Below are 22,209 nucleotides of genomic sequence, written 5' to 3' on the forward strand. Positions count from 1 at the left end.
AATGAGAGAGAGAGAGAGAGAGATGCAGAGCGTGTGCAGAGCAGGGGGACGCAAGGAACAGGATTGAAAACCGCTGTTTTAGAACATTGATTTTGAAACTTGTGAATCCATTAAGAATCGTTAGAAGACAGAATCGCGATTCATATATGAATAGATTTTTATGTGCACATCTAGTTTTCTCTTCCTCTTCTCTAAAGCAGCATAGCATGGCCTCGCCCCCTTTGCTGCCTTTTCCCGAGGGCGGGGTTTATCTGGGTGTGTTATGTCACAAACCCAGGAAGTAACTTGTTGTAGTCCCTGTCAGCCGTTTTTGTAGGCATTAAACTGCCAGAATTTTAAAAGACGATATCTCCGTTTGCATTGAACTTTCAGCTTCGTAACTTTGCAGATATTGTTTATGCTCAAACAGCAACATTACACACTAATTAACATTAAAAAAGTGAAATCGCAATGAACCACCCCTTTAAAATGAAAATAATCCACTGCGTCCTCAGTGGCTCAGATGTTGGGAGAAAATTAAGATTCTTATGTTCAGCCTCACATCCAAACACAGAACACCTGGATAGCTCACGAGACATTGTTGACATTACAGCTTCTCAAGCGCGGAGAAAATGGGGGAGAGCGTACAACTATGGAGAGCGGAAACTATGGCAGTGCAGGGCTGTCAATCAACCCCGTGGCCCGGGCCTATGCAATGTGATGTCACATTGCATAGAGAATCAAAACGGCAGGCCTAGTGATACTGATTTGGATTAAAGGAGATTAAAAAATGAGGAGTGGGTGGATTTTTATCATTGTAGGGTGGTTGTGTTCACATACTGCCAACACAAATTTCTGTCCAAAGTGGATTTTGCATAATACGTGCCCTTTAAGTTTATCTTTAATTAAGATGTTCTTTCTGCAGGCTGATGAGTTGTGGTATCACGGATGAAGGTTGTGCAGCTCTTTCTTCAGCTTTGACATCAAACCCCACACACCTGAGATGGCTGGATCTGTCTAAAAATAAACTATCAGACTCAGGAATTAACCTGCTCTCTACTGGACTGAGCAATCCTCACTGTAAACTGGAGATGCTTGGGTATCTTTCTACAGTTTTTCTTATTAAATATATACTAGTAAATGAGTTATATTACTGTTGTGAGCATGCATGAATGGTGTATTGACTAGTTTTGAAGCAAACCCATTACAACATTCTATAAAAAGATTGTTCACTTATGAACCATGGTTGTAGACTATGTTTTATAAGGAACCCATTCTCCTATAGAATAAACAGACAAGAGTGAAAAGTGTGTTATTGTTTTCCCTGCAGGCTGCATGATTGTGATGTCACAGATGAAGGTTGTGCTGCTCTGGCTTCAGCTCTCAGATCAAACCCCTCATATCTTAAAGAACTGGATCTGTCTGATAATAAACTAGGAGATTTAGGAGTGAAGCTTCTAAGTATTGGACTGGAGGACTGTAAACTGGAGATACTTAAGTAAAATATTACAGTCACAAATGAAAACTATCTAGACTATGTAGAACTACTGTATCTAGAAACTATCATTTAATCAGACTTGTTTTTAGACTTAAACACCCACCAATTTACTTGATTTGTTTTCCTCTCATGTTTATGACCTCCTGATTTCTCTTTGTTTTGAAAATTTTGTGATAATTTAATTCATGACCAAAAGAAACATGGGGGTGGGGTGATGTGGCCTAGTGGTAGTGCTCATTCATGACTTTGAATCTAGCTTCTGTCATCTCCTGGTCCTTGTCCACCTCTTCTTCCTGGCCTTTCTCTGCTATACCCATAAATAAATGTAACAAAAGGCCTAAAAAGTCTTAATGTTAATGTTCTTTTGAAATTGTCCATTATAGTACAACCACAAAAAAACAAAGTACTTAGAAATATATAAGTACAACAATAAAGAACATTTTACAAAATTTAGGTTTCAGCCATTCTTTACAGAATAAGGAAGTGAAGAGTTTCTTACTGTTCTCTCTTTTACAGGTTGAAACATTGTGGTTTCACATATGAAGGATGTGCTGCTCTGGCTGCTCTTCTTGGATCAGATCAATCATATCTGAAATATGTGGATCTGTCTGTTAATATACTTGAGGATCTAGGAGTGCAGCTGCTTTCTGCTGTGTCTTACTAAACATTTTTTATGTAAAGTGGAAATATTCAGGTAAGATCATGTCATCAAGACTGATACTCCAATAAGGCGTATTGGCTATTTGTGGGTATTTACTTATTTTCTAACTTTATTCAGTTCAGTGGTTATATGTGGACCATATTAGCAGATTTGAGTAACTTGAAATAAATGCCCTGAATTTATATAATAGCAGTAATATTACATAGCAAGTGTCTCATTGGTTTTTACTTGATGACTTTATATTCCCCACAGAAGAAATGATGATTTGACCATAGAAACTGCAGTCTCTCTCATGTTGCTGCTTTTCAAATTTAGTCATATAGTGTTTTGATGCCCCTACTGAAGTCACGTGGAAGAGTGACTGTTCAGAGGACACAATGGACTAAATGTAAATCACGTACCAGCAAAGGGCAACATACATTTCATAAAAACAAGCACTTATAGTGATTTGAGAATCATCTGAGCAGTTATCCATCTTTACCAGTGGTGAGGCCATAAATCTGCAAATGAGTGGACCTGGCTAAAATAGTTTGGACCTCTATTCTGTGTACAGCTATGTCGTCAACATCTATAAAAGCTTGGCCTTTAAAACACAGCTTTTAATTTTTTAAAAACTTTTTTGTACACTTTAGCTCACTATGTACATGTACACAATTCATTCATTCATTTAGTAAATGAGATTGTGGCTCATTGTGGAGCTTAAATGTTGTATTTCACATTGATTCCTTTGTTATGGGTCTGTTTTTTTTTTTATCAACACACCTGACTGTTTTAACCACTTGGCACAATTAAACAGCAGTAGTAAGGGAATAAAGTTCTGCTCTCTGTAATCAAGTTATACTAGGCAACACAATATCTCTGAAAATACATTACCATTACCTGTATATAACAGCGATTAATGCATTCTTTTAAATGACTGATCCAGACATTAACCCATTAAAGTGTCATTATTCAGTGTCATTATGAATCCACATAGTTCAGAAAGTTCCTCAGGTTGGTGATAAATATTGATTATTATATTTCATTTTAGTCCAGAGTGTTGAGTCTTCCTTTGCTAAGGAAGAGAAAAATGCATTAGAGAAAATCATGGATTCTTTTGGTGAAAGAGTCTGGAATCACACATTGATTCTGTTCGCTGTTGGAGATGAACTATAGGAGAAACTCCCATAGAGTTATGCATTGCAAGTGAAGGTGATGCTCTCCAGTGGCTCACTGGAGAAATGTGGGAACAGGTATCATGTTCTCAACACTAAGAACTGGGGTGATGGATCTCAGGTCCCTGAACTCCAGGAGAAGAGGAGATAGTGGCAGGAAACAGAGAACAACATTATGAAATAGACATAAAAACTTTACAGCATGTTGAAGAGAAGAGAAAAGAAGGATGCTGCAATATGAAATGGAAAAAGAGGGTTGAAACACCTGAAAAGTACCAAGTCGACAAAACACTGTTCAGAAATGACCTCTGGATTGGAGTCTCATTCACCATGAAGACAGTACAATGTTCATAAAGTGCAAAAAGTATCAAAAGCTACATTTTTTCCAAATCACCATCAGGGATGCTGCTATATTGCTATATTTAGTTCAACAGAGATGAGGTTATTTTATTTAATTATAATTTTTGTTTATTGTGTGCAGGGTTGGGTATCTTTTTGTGTTTCTTATTTGGTTGCTTAGCAGTAGTCTAACAGCTATTTATGCTAGCCAGTACAGCCATTGTTTCTTAAAATTAGTGCCTCTGTTGCTTTGAATTTGAATTTGAGATGTTCTTTTCATTTTAAAACCTTCAAAATATTAGAACTGTTGCTGTTGTTCTTTCAACTCTCACACAGCAGTTCTCTATTTTTAGTTTTTAAATGTCCTGGAAATAGTCTACTTCGAGTTGAAAGATGCCTCATACTGGTTCCTCGCTGAAGGATTTGTTTAAGCTTTAGGAGGAGCTACTGGAAAAAACCTGTTAGATTAGATATTTGAACACAGTTTAAAATTGATTGTACCTTCTACACTACACTTTAAAGAAAGTATTGTATGTTGTTAGCACAAAAGAAACACTATAACTTGTCTCTCTCTGTACATCTAGCCACGTTTCAACAATGCATGCCATTACAATAATTTTTTTTTACATTGCTAGGATGTTTTTCAGAAGTTCACTGTGTGTATAAGGACTCTCTTACCACTGTTTAACACTAATTTACACCGTTAATATCATTAAACTGTTTTAAAAATACTACTTTAGTCAGTATCCAACATTTTTATTTTTTTACATCACACTTTGTTGTCAATTATTGCTACAACCCTGACTTTCAGCTGTGTTACAAAGTAAGCACGCACTTTTCATAAAATTATATTTTATACGGTTAGGGAACAGGTGGACGCGGAGTCTGTGCGTAAAATGGGCATCGCTGTCCGTGAGCGTAACGTCTGAGGCTGAGACTACCCTCGGAACGAACTCCAGGTGGGCGGGACAACTCCACCCCTAAACTTCCCACACTAAAGCGAAAGCCTACTTGCGACAGAAGGTCCTGCCGCTTGAAAGTCTCTAAGCTACAGCAATAATATTTGGAGATTATGTCACGCACCTTCAGTCTTGGAGTTAGTCGAGTGTAAGTCACGCTGATTAGCCCCGGTTTTGGCCAACTTTTTTCTCAGAATGGATATGTGTCTTGTTTTTGTTTCACTTGCCTCACACATTGTAAACTGAACTGTACCGTCGCCGGTGTGCTGGATCAACAAACAAGAGAAGGCGGAGCGAGATCCACCTGACGCAGGTGAGCACATAAACATCAACACTGCACAGTCCTGACTGCCAACATATTAGTAACGTTACTGACTACCAACAGGGTAGTACTTTGACTTTGATACATTTTCTCGTTTATTATGTTTTATATGCCTCTTTGAAAATAAAAAAAAAACACCGAATTACAGAATCAAAACTGTAAAATGCATTTCAAAAATGTGTTTCAGTCCACAAACAGAGCATTGTCTTGGAAAATAATTTTTTATGCTAAGAAATGCTTTATTGCTGTTGTAACAGATAAATGGAGCCAGAAAGACCAGGCTCACCAGAGCCATGCTGCGCACCCATAAAGAAGCACCAGTTAAGCAAACATAAACCATGTTGTAGAGATGCTGCCAGTGCCAACCCAGAATACAGGTACTTAAAAAATGGATGTAGCAAACCAATGTGTACAGATAGATAGATAGATAGATAGATAGACAAACCAATGTGTACATTTAAAGGCAGATGAGGTCAGTTTTGAGTTGGAGGCACCTTTGAACACAGGTATTGCATACTTATTGATAAAAGCCTGATCTGAATAAAAGCATTTCATGATGAAAGCATTAATGAAAAAGTGCTTAAATTGTGTTTTTATTTTTAGTTCAGTGCAGGCAGAGAGATCAAACTCACCAGTGCCGAGCTGTGTTTCCATAAACAGTGACCGGTCAATGGAGCGTCCGGTGTTCTTTGGAAAAGAAGATAAAAACACCTCTGAACACAGGTAATTAAAAAAAAAACAGAGATAGTTTTGAAGACTGTTCTAAAACTGCTGTTATTTTTAAATGGTGGCAGGTGTGGAAATAAAATACATACACTGAAAAACAAATGGTGCAGAAACAATTTTCACTCTGATTGCACAAAATCATTTCTACAATGTATTTAACAACAAATTCTGCTCTGAATACAAGAACATTACTGTATATGATAAAGTGTTCTGAATAGAGCGGTCATTAATTTGTCGTGTTTCAGATCGATGCAGTCAGAGAAAGCAGATTCACTGGTGCCTAGTTGTGTGTCCATAAACAGTGGTCAGTCAATAGAGCTTCCAGTGTTCTTCAAGGATGTAGACACCTCTGAACACAGGTATGTTTCAAAATAAAGATGTAAAACATTGGAGGCATTTCTATAATGTAAACCCAAGGAATCTTTGACTATTGAAGCTTGATCTGTGCATAATTACTCATAGTAATGACTGTCCATATACTGAAGTCTGTAATGTGCTCAGGTCACATGCAAGAAGACAATGTCAGAGTTGTGATGGGATAAAGCCAGCACTCCGTGAGTGCAGGACCAGGTATTCACACGTATAAATACATGTAAATTAAAATTGACCATTGATTTTTTTTTAACAACTTTCTGAAGAACCATGTCTGCATGTGTATAAATCTGTTTGTGCTTGCTAATTTGTGTGTTTTCTTGCTTATGTTGAAGCACTGACTGTCAACATGCTGAAGTCCACAACAAACTTATATCAGATCTGTGGACAATGTTTCACTGTTTATGTGAGGGAATAAAAAAGCAGGGAAGCCCAACACTTCTCAGTGAGATCTACACTGAGCTCTACATCACAGAAGGGGGAGGTGGAGAGATCAACGATGAGCATGAGGTCCGTTGGATTGAAAAAACATCCAGGAAAGCTGCAACAGAAGATACCCCAATCAACCTGAATGACATTTTCACACTGTTACTTGGCCAAAAGCAACCCATCAGAACTGTGCTGACTAAAGGAGTCGCTGGCATTGGAAAAACAGTCTCTGTGCAGAAGTTCATTCTGGACTGGGCTGAAGGGAAAGCAAATCAGGACATCCACCTCATATTTCCACTTCCTTTCAGAGAGCTCAATTTATTGAAGAACCAAACATTCAATCTTCAAGATCTTCTGCAACTTTTCATGGGCACAAAACAACTTGAAATCTCTCCAAATGAAGGTAAAATCATTTTCATCTTCGATGGTTTGGATGAGTGTCGTCTGTCTCTGGATTTCCACAACAACGTGAAGTTGTGTGATGTGACTGAATCAGCCTCAGTAGACGTGCTGCTGACAAACCTGATTGTGGGGAATCTGCTTCCCTCTGCTCTCATCTGGATCACCGCCAGACCAGCAGCAGCTGATCTCATTCCCTCCGAGTGTGTCCATCGACTGACAGAGGTACGAGGCTTTTTCATGATGAAAGCATTAATGAAAAAGTGCTTAAATTGTGTTTTTATTTTTAGTTCAGTGCAGGCAGAGAGATCAAACTCACCAGTGCCGAGCTGTGTGTCCATAAACAGTGACCGGTCAATGGAGCGTCCGGTGTTCTTTGGAAAAGAAGATAAAAACACCTCTGAACACAGGTAATTAAAAAAAAACAGAGATAGTTTTGAAGACTGTTCTAAAACTGCTGTTATTTTTAAATGGTGGCAGGTGTGGAAATAAAATACATACACTGAAAAACAAATGGTGCAGAAACAATTTTCACTCTGATTGCACAAAATCATTTCTACAATGTATTTAACAACAAATTCTGCTCTGAATACAAGAACATTACTGTATATGATAAAGTGTTCTGAATAGAGCGGTCATTAATTTGTCGTGTTTCAGATCGATGCAGTCAGAGAAAGCAGATTCACTGGTGCCTAGTTGTGTGTCCATAAACAGTGGTCAGTCAATAGAGCTTCCAGTGTTCTTCAAGGATGTAGACACCTCTGAACACAGGTATGTTTCAAAATAAAGATGTAAAACATTGGAGGCATTTCTATAATGTAAACCCAAGGAATCTTTGACTATTGAAGCTTGATCTGTGCATAATTACTCATAGTAATGACTGTCCATATACTGAAGTCTGTAATGTGCTCAGGTCACATGCAAGAAGACAATGTCAGAGTTGTGATGGGATAAAGCCAGCACTCCGTGAGTGCAGGACCAGGTATTCACACGTATAAATACATGTAAATTAAAATTGACCATTGATTTTTTTTTAACAACTTTCTGAAGAACCATGTCTGCATGTGTATAAATCTGTTTGTGCTTGCTAATTTGTGTGTTTTCTTGCTTATGTTGAAGCACTGACTGTCAACATGCTGAAGTCCACAACAAACTTATATCAGATCTGTGGACAATGTTTCACTGTTTATGTGAGGGAATAAAAAAGCAGGGAAGCCCAACACTTCTCAGTGAGATCTACACTGAGCTCTACATCACAGAAGGGGGAGGTGGAGAGATCAACGATGAGCATGAGGTCCGTTGGATTGAAAAAACATCCAGGAAAGCTGCAACAGAAGATACCCCAATCAACCTGAATGACATTTTCACACTGTTACTTGGCCAAAAGCAACCCATCAGAACTGTGCTGACTAAAGGAGTCGCTGGCATTGGAAAAACAGTCTCTGTGCAGAAGTTCATTCTGGACTGGGCTGAAGGGAAAGCAAATCAGGACATCCACCTCATATTTCCACTTCCTTTCAGAGAGCTCAATTTATTGAAGAACCAAACATTCAATCTTCAAGATCTTCTGCAACTTTTCATGGGCACAAAACAACTTGAAATCTCTCCAAATGAAGGTAAAATCATTTTCATCTTCGATGGTTTGGATGAGTGTCGTCTGTCTCTGGATTTCCACAACAACGTGAAGTTGTGTGATGTGACTGAATCAGCCTCAGTAGACGTGCTGCTGACAAACCTGATTGTGGGGAATCTGCTTCCCTCTGCTCTCATCTGGATCACCGCCAGACCAGCAGCAGCTGATCTCATTCCCTCCGAGTGTGTCCATCGACTGACAGAGGTACGAGGCTTCAATGACCCTCAGAAGGAGGATTACTTCAGGAAGAGATTCAAAAATCAGAGTCTGACCAACAGAATCATCTCACACCTGAAGTCATCAAGGAGCCTCTACATCATGTGTCACATCCCAGTGTTCTGCTGGATCTCAGCCACTGTTCTAGAGAAGATGTTGAGTCAAGCAGAGAGTGGAGAGATTCCCAAGACTCTCACTCAAATGTACACACACTTCCTGATTCTTCAAATGAGAAATATGCATGAGAAGGCCTTTAAAATTAAAGATGAAGACATGATCCTCAAACTGGGGAAACTGGCTTTTAGGCACCTTATGAAAGGCAATGTGATCTTCTATGAAGAAGATCTGAGAGAATGTGGCATTGATGTGACAGAAGCATCAGTGTATTCGGGGTTGTGCACTCAGATCTTCAGAGAGGAGTTTGGTCTGTGTCAGAGGAAAGTCTTCTGCTTCGTTCATCTGAGCATTCAGGAACATCTAGCAGCTGTGTATGTGATGTTTTCATTCAATTTGAAAAACCTAGATGTTCTCAGTGAATACCAGTCCTTAGAACATGACGTTCAGTTCCCAGCATGTTTCACAGTCTATGAGAGGGCTGTGGAAGCAGCTTTGCAAAGTCAGAATGGCCATCTAGACCTCTTCCTTCGCTTCCTTCTGGGTCTCTCGTTAGAGTCCAATCAAACTCTTTTTCAGTGCCTACTGACACAAACAGGAGCAACATCTCACAATATGGAGCAAATTATCCAGTATGTCAAGAGGAAGGTTACAGAAGATCTTTCTCCAGAGAAATCCATCAACCTGTTTCACTGTCTGAATGAACTAGGTGATCATACTCTGGAAAATGAAATCCAAGACTATCTGAATGCTGGAACGAATCAAAGATGCCATTCTGTCTCCGTCTCAGTGGTCAGCGCTGGTTTTTGTGTTGCTTACCTCAGAGAAACTGGAAGTGTTTGAATTAAACAAATACATCAGGGATGAGTTCAACCAGAAACACCTCACACAAGATCAAGTTCTCCATAATCTATTACCTGTGGTTGAACTGTCCAGATCAGCTCAGTAAGTAAAAAGTATATATGTGCTTAGATTTGACTAAGCATTTGCATATTATCTTGTACATAAAGGGCCTTGTTTTGAACTTAAATGTACAGATATGTGCATTTGACTAGGACTTTACTAGCATTCATACTATTTCCTTGTGACATTCAAGTACCGACACTTTAACAAATCAGGTTGAGAGTATTTTTAGTATATATTGATGATCATATAAAAACCAAATAAATAATATTTCTGTAATATTTCCTGTTTTTATAATTGTTTATATGAGCGATCTTATTTTATTAGTTTATTTTTATTTTTTCAGGCTTGGCTGTTGTAGTCTGTCAGAGAATTGCTGTGCTGATCTGGCATCAGCTCTCAGCTCAGAATCCTCATGTTTGAGAGAAGTAAACTTAAACTTCAATAATCTGCAGAGTTCAGGTGTGAAGCTCCTTTCTGCTGGACTGGGAAATCCTCACTGCAAACTAGAAACATTGTGGTAAGTCCTGCAAGTTGTCAAAACTACAAATAGATCCTGCACAGTTAAACTGTCTGAAGTATTATTAGCATTTTTACATACTGTATCATGCGCTGTATTAATGGAACTGGAATGTGAGCAAACAAAACTGTCTGGCGCAGGTTATGGCGCTGTGGTCTCACTGGAGACATCTACTTTTTGTGTACCACCACCCTTTCTTGTTCTCACTTGTCTGAAGATGTCATTTTCTACTTCATAATTCATCCATCCTAATTCAACCTTTCTCATAGTCTTTTGAGCATTCCTTATTTTGTGTTGTTGACTTGTTGTGACAGAATCATCACACTTACGTTTTTTGGATAATTTAGATTTCAATCGCTCAAAAACTAGTTTTAAAAACTTTGTTAGTCTTTAGTATTACGTAACCAAAATAAAGCCAAAATGTTTTATATCTCTCAATTGGACATTTTTTTTTTTTTTTTTTTAATGTCACAATTACACCTAGCTCATTGTGCAGCACTTGGTTCTGAATGACAGGAAGATCCACTGAATTATTGTTGCAATGTCTCTGCTTCACTGCAGCTCAGAGCAGCATCTCCATGTCCCAGCCATGAGGAGTGATCAGTCAATGGGTCATCCAGAGGATTTAAAAGAATCCAGGTACATTAATAATTAATAGGTTTTCCTCACTATCACTTTTCAGTTTTATGCAATGTCATTTAAAAAAAGAGAGAGTTAACTTTTAACAATTGTGAATCTATGTCTCATGCTTGTGACTGTTTCACAGTTGTTACAATTAATTACACTAAATTCACATTGTAATGTTTCTGTTTCACTGCAGCTCAGAGCAGCAGGGAAGATCCTCTTCATGTCCCAACCAAAAGTCTATAAGGAGTGATCAGTGTGTGAGTTGTCCACTGGATTTAAAAGAATCTAGGTAAAAGATTAATATGATTAAATCCTTGTTTATGTTACTTTAGAGTCTTTAGTTATATCATGAGAGGAAAAAAGGCTTCTGTATCTTGCTGGTCATTGTATTAAGTCCTTTTTAATGTTTATTTGTCTTTAATTTACATTTTACGATTATTAAAAGTATCAGTTTACGAGTCTTAAAATATATCATATATATTTAAATGATTAAACGATCTGCTATGTGAGTAATGGTTTAAAATGTATAACAAGATTTATTTTAATTTTCCAGTGCTGCCTCACCCCTTGATCAAAATTGAGAAGCAGTCCAATCAAATCTGAGATTTCAGTGTTTGTGTGAAGGGATATCAAGACATAGTAACCTCATACCTCTCAACGAGATCTACACTGAGATCACAGAAGGTGGAAGAGGAGAGACCAATAATGAACATGAGATCAGATGGATTGAAACTGCATTTAGGAGAGGAACAAGAGATGATACGCCTATCAACTTGAATGACATCTTCAAACTTTTACCTGGAGTCGCTGGAATTGGAAAAACAGTCTCTGTGCAGAAGTTCATTCTGGCCTGGGCTGAAGGGAAAGCAAATCAGGACATCCACCTCATATTTCCACTTCCTTTTAGAGAGGTTAATTTGATAAAGGACCAAACATTCAGTCTTCAAGATCTTCTGCAACCTTTCATGTGCACAAAACAACTTGAATTCTCCTCAAATGAAGGTCAAATCATTTTCATCAGGGGAAAGTCTACTGTTTTGTTCATTTGAGTGTTCAGGAACATCTTTCAGGTTTATATGTGTAGCCTACCTATTTGTGAATCAAAATATAAATGTGATAGACCAACCTAGTCTTCTACCCAGTGTTCTGACTTGTGTTAAACAAGGTTCAATATCTGACCTCTATCAGAAAGCTGTAAAGGAAAGATTCGCTGAAATCAAAACATGGATGATCATAGGTGAGCACCAGCCAATGAGATTGCCATTTGTGCATTATTTCTACCCACTACTGGAGAACCCGGAAGTTCTTAAAAGCTGAAGAATTCCAAAGGAACTCCTTTATTTTGACAGGAAAATACAACAAAGAATATCGTATAGGGTTTTTTTTGTGTGTGTGCACTACAATCATTATATCTGCATTGTTGTTTACTTTACTGGTTTGCACTCTGTCTGCCATATGCCTTGTGCTTTATATATATATATATTTTTTTACATTTTACCTTATTTGTATAGTTGTATTTTGTATTTAATCTGTATCTATCTGTATTTATGTTCTACTGTAGTGTTATCTGTATGCACCAAGGGTCTGAGAGTAACGCAATTTCAATGATGATGTGTGTATGTGCTGTACATGTGGAAGAATTGACAATAAAGCAGACTTGACTTGACTTGACTTACATGTAGCGCATCAATTCTGCATATTATGTAAGTCTCTCTCTCACACACTTTGCGCGAGTGAGACAAAGCGACGGCGAGTCGTGCGTCTTCACTATGGGAAGCCAAACAACCCAAAAGTGGGATGAAACAGCGCGGTATTACAGTGTTCAATGGACCGAGCTGCGCGACCGACTCGACAGCGCAGAGAGGACGTGTTTACTAGCGCCACCGAGCTGACAGCGCGGTGCTGATCAGTTACAACAGCGCAGCCGAACATTACTCTCCGCAGAAGTTTGTGTTTTTTTCCCTGCACATAACATAATGAAGATCAGTATTAAGTTATTACATTTATTTTGCTTACCTTTCTACTACATGTAAACAGTTGTACTTTGAAAAACTGCAAATATAAAATATATAAGACTTTAATAAATTTACAATACCATAGTCCTCTTGAGGAGCACACCCAGCTTCTAGTATATATATATATATATTTATTGTACTTAGTTATTATTGTTGTTGTCGTCAAGTTCTACATTCAGCACAATATTGCCCATTTTAAATTTGAACTATTATTAAATAGCCTAGTATATATATGGGATTTTTGTTGTCTCTAGTAAAGGGAACGTTGTTATTTAACTTTAACTTTAACAAAAAAACTCTTTAAAAATTAGGGACAGTGTATGTAAATTCAATATGATGTATTTTGAATTTTACACTGCATTGTGTTTTAGGTTTATCGGAAAACACATTAAAATTAACCATGATTTTATTACACTCACCTTTTAACCATATATTTGTAGTTAAACTGTGGGTTAAAAAAATGACAATCAATCCATGGTTACTGCACTTTTACTATAGTAAAACCATTGTTAATTTCCGTATTTCCTTAAGGGAAAATGTATGTCCTGACAGAAAAGTATCAGTACATTTTACTCTTTTTTTCAAGTATAAACATATGCTACAGTTACACAAATATCCTTAAATGTAAAATGTACTTAAAATATGCTTTGATGAACGAAACTCTTATTCTAAGAGGATAATGGAAGTTTCTGCTGTGAATGTGACTACTAAATATAGGCTATACATGCTTCAAAGTAGCTAACACTACTGTTTACATGTAGTAATATGAAAGATAATAAGCAAAAGAAATGTAATAACTCTTCATTATGTTATGTGCAGGAGAAAAACACGAACTTCTGCAGAGAGTAATGTTCGTGCTGTTGTAACTGATCAGCGCTGCACTGTTAGCTCGGTGGTGCTAGTAAACACGTCCTCTCTGCGCTGTCGAGTTGAGCTCGGTCCATTGAGTCGTGCCGATGACAGGTCAGCGCGGCGCGGACACTGTAATACCACGCTGTTTCATCCCACTTTTGGGTTGTTTGGCTTCCCATACTTCACACTAGAGTTTACGATATGTCAAATACACAAACACAGGTGCGCTGCGCATCCATTGAGATGAACTGAAAAATAGCACAGATCACTTGACTGAGAGTGAAACTCTGAAGCGCTAGGTCAGAGTGTTCGGCGAATGAAAATATATCTGTATTAAACTTGTACTCAGCCTCCAACTCGCACACTGGCGAGTAAAATCTGAGAATGTATTAGCCATTATACATAATTTAGTCGCCCAGAGTGAAGATTTAGTCGCATATGCGAGTGATTTACTCGCAATGTAGAGGGTTGATTTACCTTGTTTCAAGGCCCACATATTAGCTGAAAAAAAAATGTATTGCAAAACTGACATTGAGAAGAAGTCTTTAATGAAGAAAACCCTGGGGGGGTTTTTCAGGTTTTTTGGTTTTTGCAGACTGGAGTTTTGTGATGTTTCTGATAAGGGTTGTGATTTTCTGGCTTTGGTTCTGAGATCAAACCCCTCACACCTAAAAGAGCTGGATCTGTAATAAACACACTAACTCCGGATTGAAGATTCTTTCTGCTGAATTCCAGAATCCCCTTTGTAAACTTAAGAAACTGTGGTAAGATTACTTCTAAATTATCCTAAAACACATATTTTGACATTTAGCTTTGTTTTGTTAACATAAAGAACTATGTGTCCATTAACCTTGATATGATGCCATTTCCTCTGCAGGATTAGACTTTGTGGTATCACAAGTGATGGTTGCATCTCTGGCTTTAGTTCTGAGATCAAACCCCTCACACTTGACAGAGCTGGATCTGTCTGCAAATAAATTTGGAGACACTGGATTGCGGAAGTTTGTCAAATTTGTCAAATAAGTCCTTTGTTCCAAAGCTAAGCACAGAAATTATTGTAATTCTCTCAGCAGGTTCGACCACTGTTAAGTCACTAATTAGGGCTGTGTTGCTCTGGGTTCAGCTTTGAAATCAAACCCCTCACACCTGAGAGAACTGGATCTAGATTGGAATAAAGGTGACTCAGGTGTGCAAGCACTTTTTGACGTTTTAAAGGATCCAAACTGTAAATTGGAAGTTTTGCGGTAAGTTAATGTCAAAATCATGCTGAAAATGCAGAATTCATAATTTTTTTTATACTGCAATCGGTCCACTGATTTTCAATTCATCATATCATTATAGAGAGAGCCGTCATTCATGTTAAACTTTTTACAATTATTTATTATAGAGCGTATATAAATTGTGAATACGGTGCTTTTGTGAAAATACCTACTCCAGCTAATGATCATGTTATTTAGCAAGATCACAAAAGAATTTTAAGGAGAAATTAGTTTATTTAATACAATTGTATTTATTTTTACCAAAAAAAAACACAATGTGTATAAAAATCAACAGCAGCATTAAGATTTGTTTCTTTCTTTTTTTCTCTACAGACTGAGGAATTGTAAAATTGCTGAGGAAGGTTGTGCTGCTCTGGCTTCAACATTGACATCAAACCCCTCATACCTGAGAGAGCTGGATCTTTCTCAAAATAAACTAAGAAGCATATAAAAATCCTCTCTACCACTCTAGAAAAGCCTGACTGTGAACTCGAGATACTGCGGGTAAGATCATTACTTTTGCTCTTTCCTTGCTCTTTGTTTTTAATCACAATTTGTCATTGCAGTTTTGGAATATTGTGGTATCACAGATGACGGTTGTGCTGTTCTGGCATCAGCTTTGAGATCGAACCCCTCACACCTGAGAGAACTGGATCTGTACATCAACAATCTAGGAGATTCGGGAGTACAGCAGTTCTCTGCTATGAAGAATGACCCCAAATATCAACTCCAAAAACTAAAGTATGGAAAAAACTCATTATTAGAGACCAGTATTTTAAAGAAATACACTTTTCTTATTCTTCAGCAACTGAAGGTATCATTATATATCTGAAAATGTAAAGAGATTATGAGACCTTTCACTCCAGCTTATTGAAGACTTTGTACTTTGACTGAGTTTTATTTAGTATTGAGTTAGCTTATTTAGTAGCAGTTCTCCAGTGACTCTTGTTGATACTAACCTCTGTCAGTTTTCCACATCTTCATGCCACAAGGACATAAGCAACGTCGTCCACTTCTGTCATGAAAACAAATTCCTCGTATGTGTAAACATACCTGGCAATAAAAACTCATTCTGAACAAACTGGACAATATATCCATGAGTTGTATTTAAGTCCTCCTACTGTAGCTAGCTAGATGCAATTGCACTTTTATTTTATTTTATTAACTAATTTGATTGTTCACGGGTTTTTTAACCTATTTTGTAAGGTTCTCTCAAAACATGTCTTTTGTGTCTGTTAATTTCTCTATGTAAAAGCTAAACTGATATGTGCGGAATTTGATTGTATTAAAATTCATGTAGCCTATACAACGTTGTAGGTCAACACAATTTCTAGCAATATTGTTGGCTTGATTGCACAGACACTGAACTGAACTGAGCTGGACGATGACATTACTGAATCAACAATGAACTGACTTTAACCAAAAAACTGACTATTTTATATTGTCCTCTTGCGTTATCGACATGCCTTTTTCCTATTTAACACTGTAAAGCTGTTTTGTCACAATCTGTATTGGATAAAGCGCTATATAAATAAAGGTGACTTGACTTGCTGGGGCGTGTCTACGTGGTGGCCAGGGCTGGTTCCGGTCTCCCCTAAAATTTGGCTGACCTCCCCAGGTGGAAAAAAACACAATCAGGAAAATCTAAATTGAAAGTACCTTCTGAAGACTGCTTGAATTAAACACCCAACAGGAGATTAATGGAGAGGCCGAAAGAGGAATTTACTTCTGGGAAGTATCCTACCACTTTGGTCCACAAAAAATAATTAAATATATATATATATATATATATATATATATGATACCAAGCTTATAATTTAAAATTGGACGTTTAATTAATTTCTGGTTTCTAATGGTTTCCACAACCAATGTGTTTCAGTGTAGACATCGCTTGAGACAATTACACATAATTCCACTAGAGAGAGCTGTTTATCAATCTGTAAGAGTTCTGAAATGTCGCTTCTATTTGACGTAAATGCAACTTCACTCTAACGTGTCTATAAACCGTACAAAGACAACAGCCCTATACAATCAGTAATCATTTATCTGTTTTTTAATGATGCTGATATTTAGGTTTAGATCTCAGTAAATTTTTCCCATTTGAACGGGTGTAACGGTGTAACGTTAGACATGACAGGATGTTTATTGGTTGCAAAGGATTAGCAGGATATATTATTATTACATGTATGTATGCATATATGTGTTGTATACCACAGGTGCATGTTGGCAACCTTAAGCAGATTCGAGTTAAGGAATGTAAAGTTCAAAGGTCATGTGGGATAGATAGATAGATAGATAGATAGATAGATAAGATATATTTGTTGTTGCATAATATTAATAATAGGTAACCAATATCGAAGTATGAGCACTGGTCAAGTTAGTCTGGGATGCGTCACAAACACACTCGGATCAATGCATGCCTTATCATTGCTCAGTAAAATGATTATTCAAAATGTATGTTTTCCTGAGGCTCTTGGTTTGCATCTGCTTCCTCTCTTCTTTCCTCCTCTCTGCTAATCAGGACATATAAATGTTTATTGAAGTATTGAATGCTCGTGTGTGTGTGTGCGTGCGTGCATTTAATCACTTATGTGTGCCTACTGCCTACGCAAATACCAACATCTTTGTCCCATCATGATCTCAGTAACATTTATCCCATGGGACTCTCTGTACAGATTTATGAGCGTGTCCTTTAGGCACAGTGAGACAGTGAACAGCAGTGACTCATCTAAACTAAATGTGATAACATCCAGGGTTTATAAAACCAGTGAATGTCAGTGTGACATACATCTGTGTTTCTTCAGCTACAGTCTCTGCATGTCCTAGGTTTTAATTTTCATTAACAGATACGTTTTTTGTTATCTATAGTAGGGATGGGCATTTTCCCGAAATTTTGCATTTGAATATTTATAGTAAAATTCGAATAGTGCTTTTATTATTCGAATAATAATTTCAGACCGAATGTTCGACTATTCGTGCACACCCCTAATCTATAGGTTGCATTAAATCACTGCCTTCATATATTTATTCTAAACAGGTTTTAATTATCAATTATAATCTAAACAAAAAAATTTTTAATGTAAACCATTTTAATTTTTATTATGTAAAAAACATGATTAACATCTATATTTTTTATACAATTGTGTCTGGCAAAGTGTCATTTCCACTGTTACCAACATGTTTGTACCAATAAAGTTTTGTTCAAAACTGAAGATCATGTTTCATTCAGCATGCACAAGACTTGAAGGTAAATTTCAAGGCAACATCACTGTTATTTCCAAACAAGATATGATTTGGTCAATAATTCAAAAAGTGTGAAAATATTTAAGTATTAAGTATTCTGGACACATAAAATGCTAGCTGTGAAATCCGCATTAGCAAAACAAAGGGTTGAGTAATTTTTTCATCCAAAATTTTATTTAATGAATTTTCACCACAAAATTAAAATGAGTTGAGATGTAGTGGAATGACATTTGTTCATAATTCATGAGGTTAAAAAAAGACCTGTGATGTTTGTAAATACACTGATGGAAATTGTTTGTAGAAAAGTGTTTTAAGTTTTTCACTGGGTGCATTTGGACTTGCAAATGTGAGTTTATCTTTTCATATTTGAGTCTTAATAGTATATGAAAGTCTGTGGTCTGTGCCGTGTTTGCTTAAGGTTGATGGTTGATATAAGCTTCTACGGTTGTGCAATGCGGCAGTTAAGGATGAACGGTTTGATTGACAGCCCAATGGTTAAGGACTGATGATCAAGGCTGAATCATTGACTACAATGAAGTCCTCTGTTGTACAATGACACTTTCTTACTTTTTAAATGTGATGTTTTATAGGCCTATCAGTGGCTGTAAGAATTTAATTGCTTGTATTTGCGAATATGTGGTGCGATGTCATGTGAGCTCTCCAGCTGCATGAGGGGTCAAGTAATGTGGTCACGTCGCATTCCAGTCAGACACACTTGCCACGCGACAGCAGCAACACGATCCTCGGAGCGGAACACCACACACAGACACACACACACACAATAGTTTAACTGATCTCTGTCACGCTTTCTCCGCGCGTTTTATTATATTACAGCTACACCTCTGTGTGTTTTGTGTTGTCACCTAAATGCCTCCATTTTCCACCAATGCAGTGTCTTACTCTTTCTTTCCCTCGCCTGTCTGAACTTCTGCTAATCAAAGTGACATTTATTCTGTAGCTGGTAAAATGAGGATCGCTTTATTTCAATTTGCTGATTGTATGTGTTACTGCATCCAGTAGATGACGCTGTGAGCCGGACACTTCATGGTTATGTTCAAATAGCATTGTAAAATATTAGTTATATTATTTCCGATGCTTAAGTATACTTATATTTTTTATCGACAGTGTATCAGTACACAACAAATGAGGCAACACAAAACCGAAACTTCCATTTTAGCAAAGAAAATATGCATCTTCCAATACAATAAATAAATAAATAAAAATGTCTTTCTTTACATGTACACATCTCCATGCATCAAACATTTGAAATATCAAAATAAATATAAAAAATAACAGAAAAAAACTTTTGCTTAGCCCCAAATTTGTTTTCCCATTGATTCACTAACACCTTTCCTGTCCGCATGTTGAGAGAAAATGGGAGTGACATACAGACGAAGAGACATTTTCTTCAGCTAGAGGCTTATTAATTAAATTTTTTGGTGTGAAAGAGTTTTTTGTTATTAAAAAACAAAATAAGCAACCCCACCCCAGGTGACAAAAAGTAAAGCAAAAGTAATGCAATGCATTACTTTCCATAAAAAGCAGCTAAGTAATGCAATTAGTTACTTTTTCTATGGAGTAGCACAATATTGTAATGCATTACTTTTAAAAGTAACTTTCCCCAGCACGGATAGCTACCTGAGTTGTTTTCCCATTGATTCACTAACACCTTTCCTGTCCGCATGTTGAGAGAAAATGGGAGTGACATACAGACGAAGAGACATTTTCTTCAGCTAGAGGCTTATTAATTAAATTTTTTGGTGTGAAAGGGTTTTTTGTTATTAAAAAACAAAATAAGCAACCCCACCCCAGGTGACAAAAAGTAAAGCAAAAGTAATGCAATGCATTACTTTCCATAAAAAGCAGCTAAGTAATGCAATTAGTTACTTTTTCTATGGAGTAGCGCAATATTGTAATGCATTACTTTTAAAAGTAACTTTCCCCAGCACGGATAGCTACCTGAAATTGAACTGTGATCCCAGGAGATGCAGAACAGTTTAGTTATATTCTGTTAGCCAAAGGGGAAACCTATATTAGTTTGACAGCATAATCTGAAGTAGTAATACTAATACTTTTTTCTACTAATACTCATAATACTTCTTGTACTATGGTTTTTTAGGCAGGTTGTAATGAAATTATCCCACATAACCCGCATACAGTATAACATTAAAAAATTGACCATCCTTTGGTTTCCAATCTCTGGATGCTGAAATGATTACATCCAAATGTGAACACACCTTTATCCACTCCATCTTGGCAAACAAACTGTGAAGGTACCAAGACCCTAGGCAATCAGACTACCTGCTGGCTTGTAGTGTCCCTTTCATTGTACAGAGTGATGCAAATTTTCTGGGCCAAACCGAAAGTAAGCATCACCCTGGTTCCCTCAACAAAAACTCAATAGGACTTTTCCATTGGCTTTTGAATTATTGCAGGTAATAATCTCTGTAACCAATGTTTATGATTCTTACACGTTCTGTTCACTATGGCAGACTTCACAAATGAATACAACTTTTATGAATTATGAAGCCAAAATAAAAAAGTTTACCTGTTTGGCATGATGTTGTTTAATGTCCCTGACAACCCCTTTAGTCCCTTTTAGAGACTTGTTAGCATTACTGATTAATTTTATGTTGTAGAGTAAAACATGAAAATATCTTAAGCTTGCGTTAATCACAAACATTATTTTTGCATTTAACCAAAAAAACTGGCTTCAGGATGATGGAACCAGAAGTGCTAAAATGCAAACTTGTTTCTGGGTTTTGGTTTTTAAAAAAATAAAATAAAAAATTATCACTGCAGCACTATTTTCCATTGAACTGAATGTCCAAAACACTTGTACTGAATGGGAGCAAGCAATTGTTTAATCTAAAATACAAAATATGCAAACATATGTACGTTTTATGTATAATATTGAATTGCAGTTTCCGAATTAGGTCATTGTTGGCTGTCGGTTGTTTAACACATCCTGCCAAATTCTCTTTTTGTCACCCCCAGCCATGTATCATCTCCTTTCCCTTGTTCTTTCACCTGTACCCGTTATTTTCCAGGCTCCTGTACCTCTCAAGGTGCTCTTTCCTGTCAACCTCTCAATCTGGAGGCCATCTGCAGGGGGCTTAACCGTGTCATTAGAGATAGACCACTCTCCCTGGCTTCTCCATGGCTAACTCAAGGCCCAAACTTTCCCTGCCATCCCCAGCTCCCTGAGGGCAGAGCAGAGAGTAAGAGGCTAGGCAGAGGGGAGGGATAGAGGGGTGTAAGTATCCCATGTTAGACCCCCATGGGGGTCTCAGACCTGCGGGGCGGATCAGGGAGGAAGTCTCCCCCGAGACCGACCGGCCCTCTCTTTTGTCTTACAGTGGCGGGAGAATGGAGAAGACGTACCGGAGAGAAACAGAGGGAGGGAAAGTGATAGGGGAAGGAGGGAAGGAAAGCGGGACAGCTGTGGGAATGACAGGTTTGGGCTAACGCCGTAGCACGATAAGATTTGGGACTCACCACGTTGATACTTGTAATGCGTCAGTTCACAATTAAAGAGACAATTATTCTGTTACGGTGAGCTATTATTTTCAATAGAAGACATATGCAAACTGTATTTGATCCAGGTGTCTTAAAGCGAGTGACATATGCTGTGTTTGTGTATTAGTTAGCGTTGTAGCATCAAGGGTGGTGACAATGTTAATTCAAGGGACGAATCTTAATGTTTTCTTTTACAATTTGAAAGTACCAAAAACTTAAAAAAGGAAGCATTTATTTTTGAAAAAAAGTGTGATTTTAATGAATTCAGTCATAATCCTGCATCTAATATCAAAGCCTTTCAATCACAAAGAATAAAAAATGTACAAATTCATGACTTAATATCACAAAGCTATTAAAATATATAATATATAACCCGTAGAGGTGAAGTTGTTGTGTTTCTTGTAAATATGGGGCAAGTTGGGTTATCAATCCTCAAAAATGGCTAAAAAAAAGTCCCCCCCCCCCCCCCA

The 22,209-nt window shown here is 37.3% G+C and overlaps 1 protein-coding gene, 1 long non-coding RNA gene and 1 pseudogene across 2 annotated transcripts in view; all 3 read left to right on the top strand.

Moving 5' to 3' along the window:
- The window catches only part of LOC107587765 (ribonuclease inhibitor-like), a 3,647-nt gene extending 2,166 nt beyond the window's left edge, over window positions 1–1,481 (top strand). Inside the window, exons 3-4 of the mRNA XM_016275671.1 lie at window positions 905–1,078; window positions 1,310–1,481. Coding sequence (XP_016131157.1) covers window positions 905–1,078; window positions 1,310–1,481 — 346 coding nt within the window. The remainder of the gene's footprint in view (window positions 1–904; window positions 1,079–1,309) is intronic.
- Window positions 1,482–3,332: 1,851 nt separating this feature from the next.
- On the top strand, window positions 3,333–15,975 carry LOC107587773 (protein NLRC3-like; annotated as a pseudogene).
- LOC107588174 (uncharacterized) lies at window positions 10,793–11,521 on the top strand. The gene is made up of 3 exons (XR_001609550.1): window positions 10,793–10,863; window positions 11,045–11,140; window positions 11,405–11,521. It is a non-coding gene; the product is annotated as an uncharacterized lncRNA (long non-coding RNA).
- Window positions 15,976–22,209: the final 6,234 nt, after the last annotated feature.

Source organism: Sinocyclocheilus grahami, unplaced genomic scaffold, assembly GCF_001515645.1.
Source record: "Sinocyclocheilus grahami isolate Dianchi unplaced genomic scaffold, SAMN03320097.WGS_v1.1 scaffold6.1, whole genome shotgun sequence".
Taxonomy (NCBI): Eukaryota; Metazoa; Chordata; class Actinopteri; order Cypriniformes; family Cyprinidae; genus Sinocyclocheilus; species Sinocyclocheilus grahami.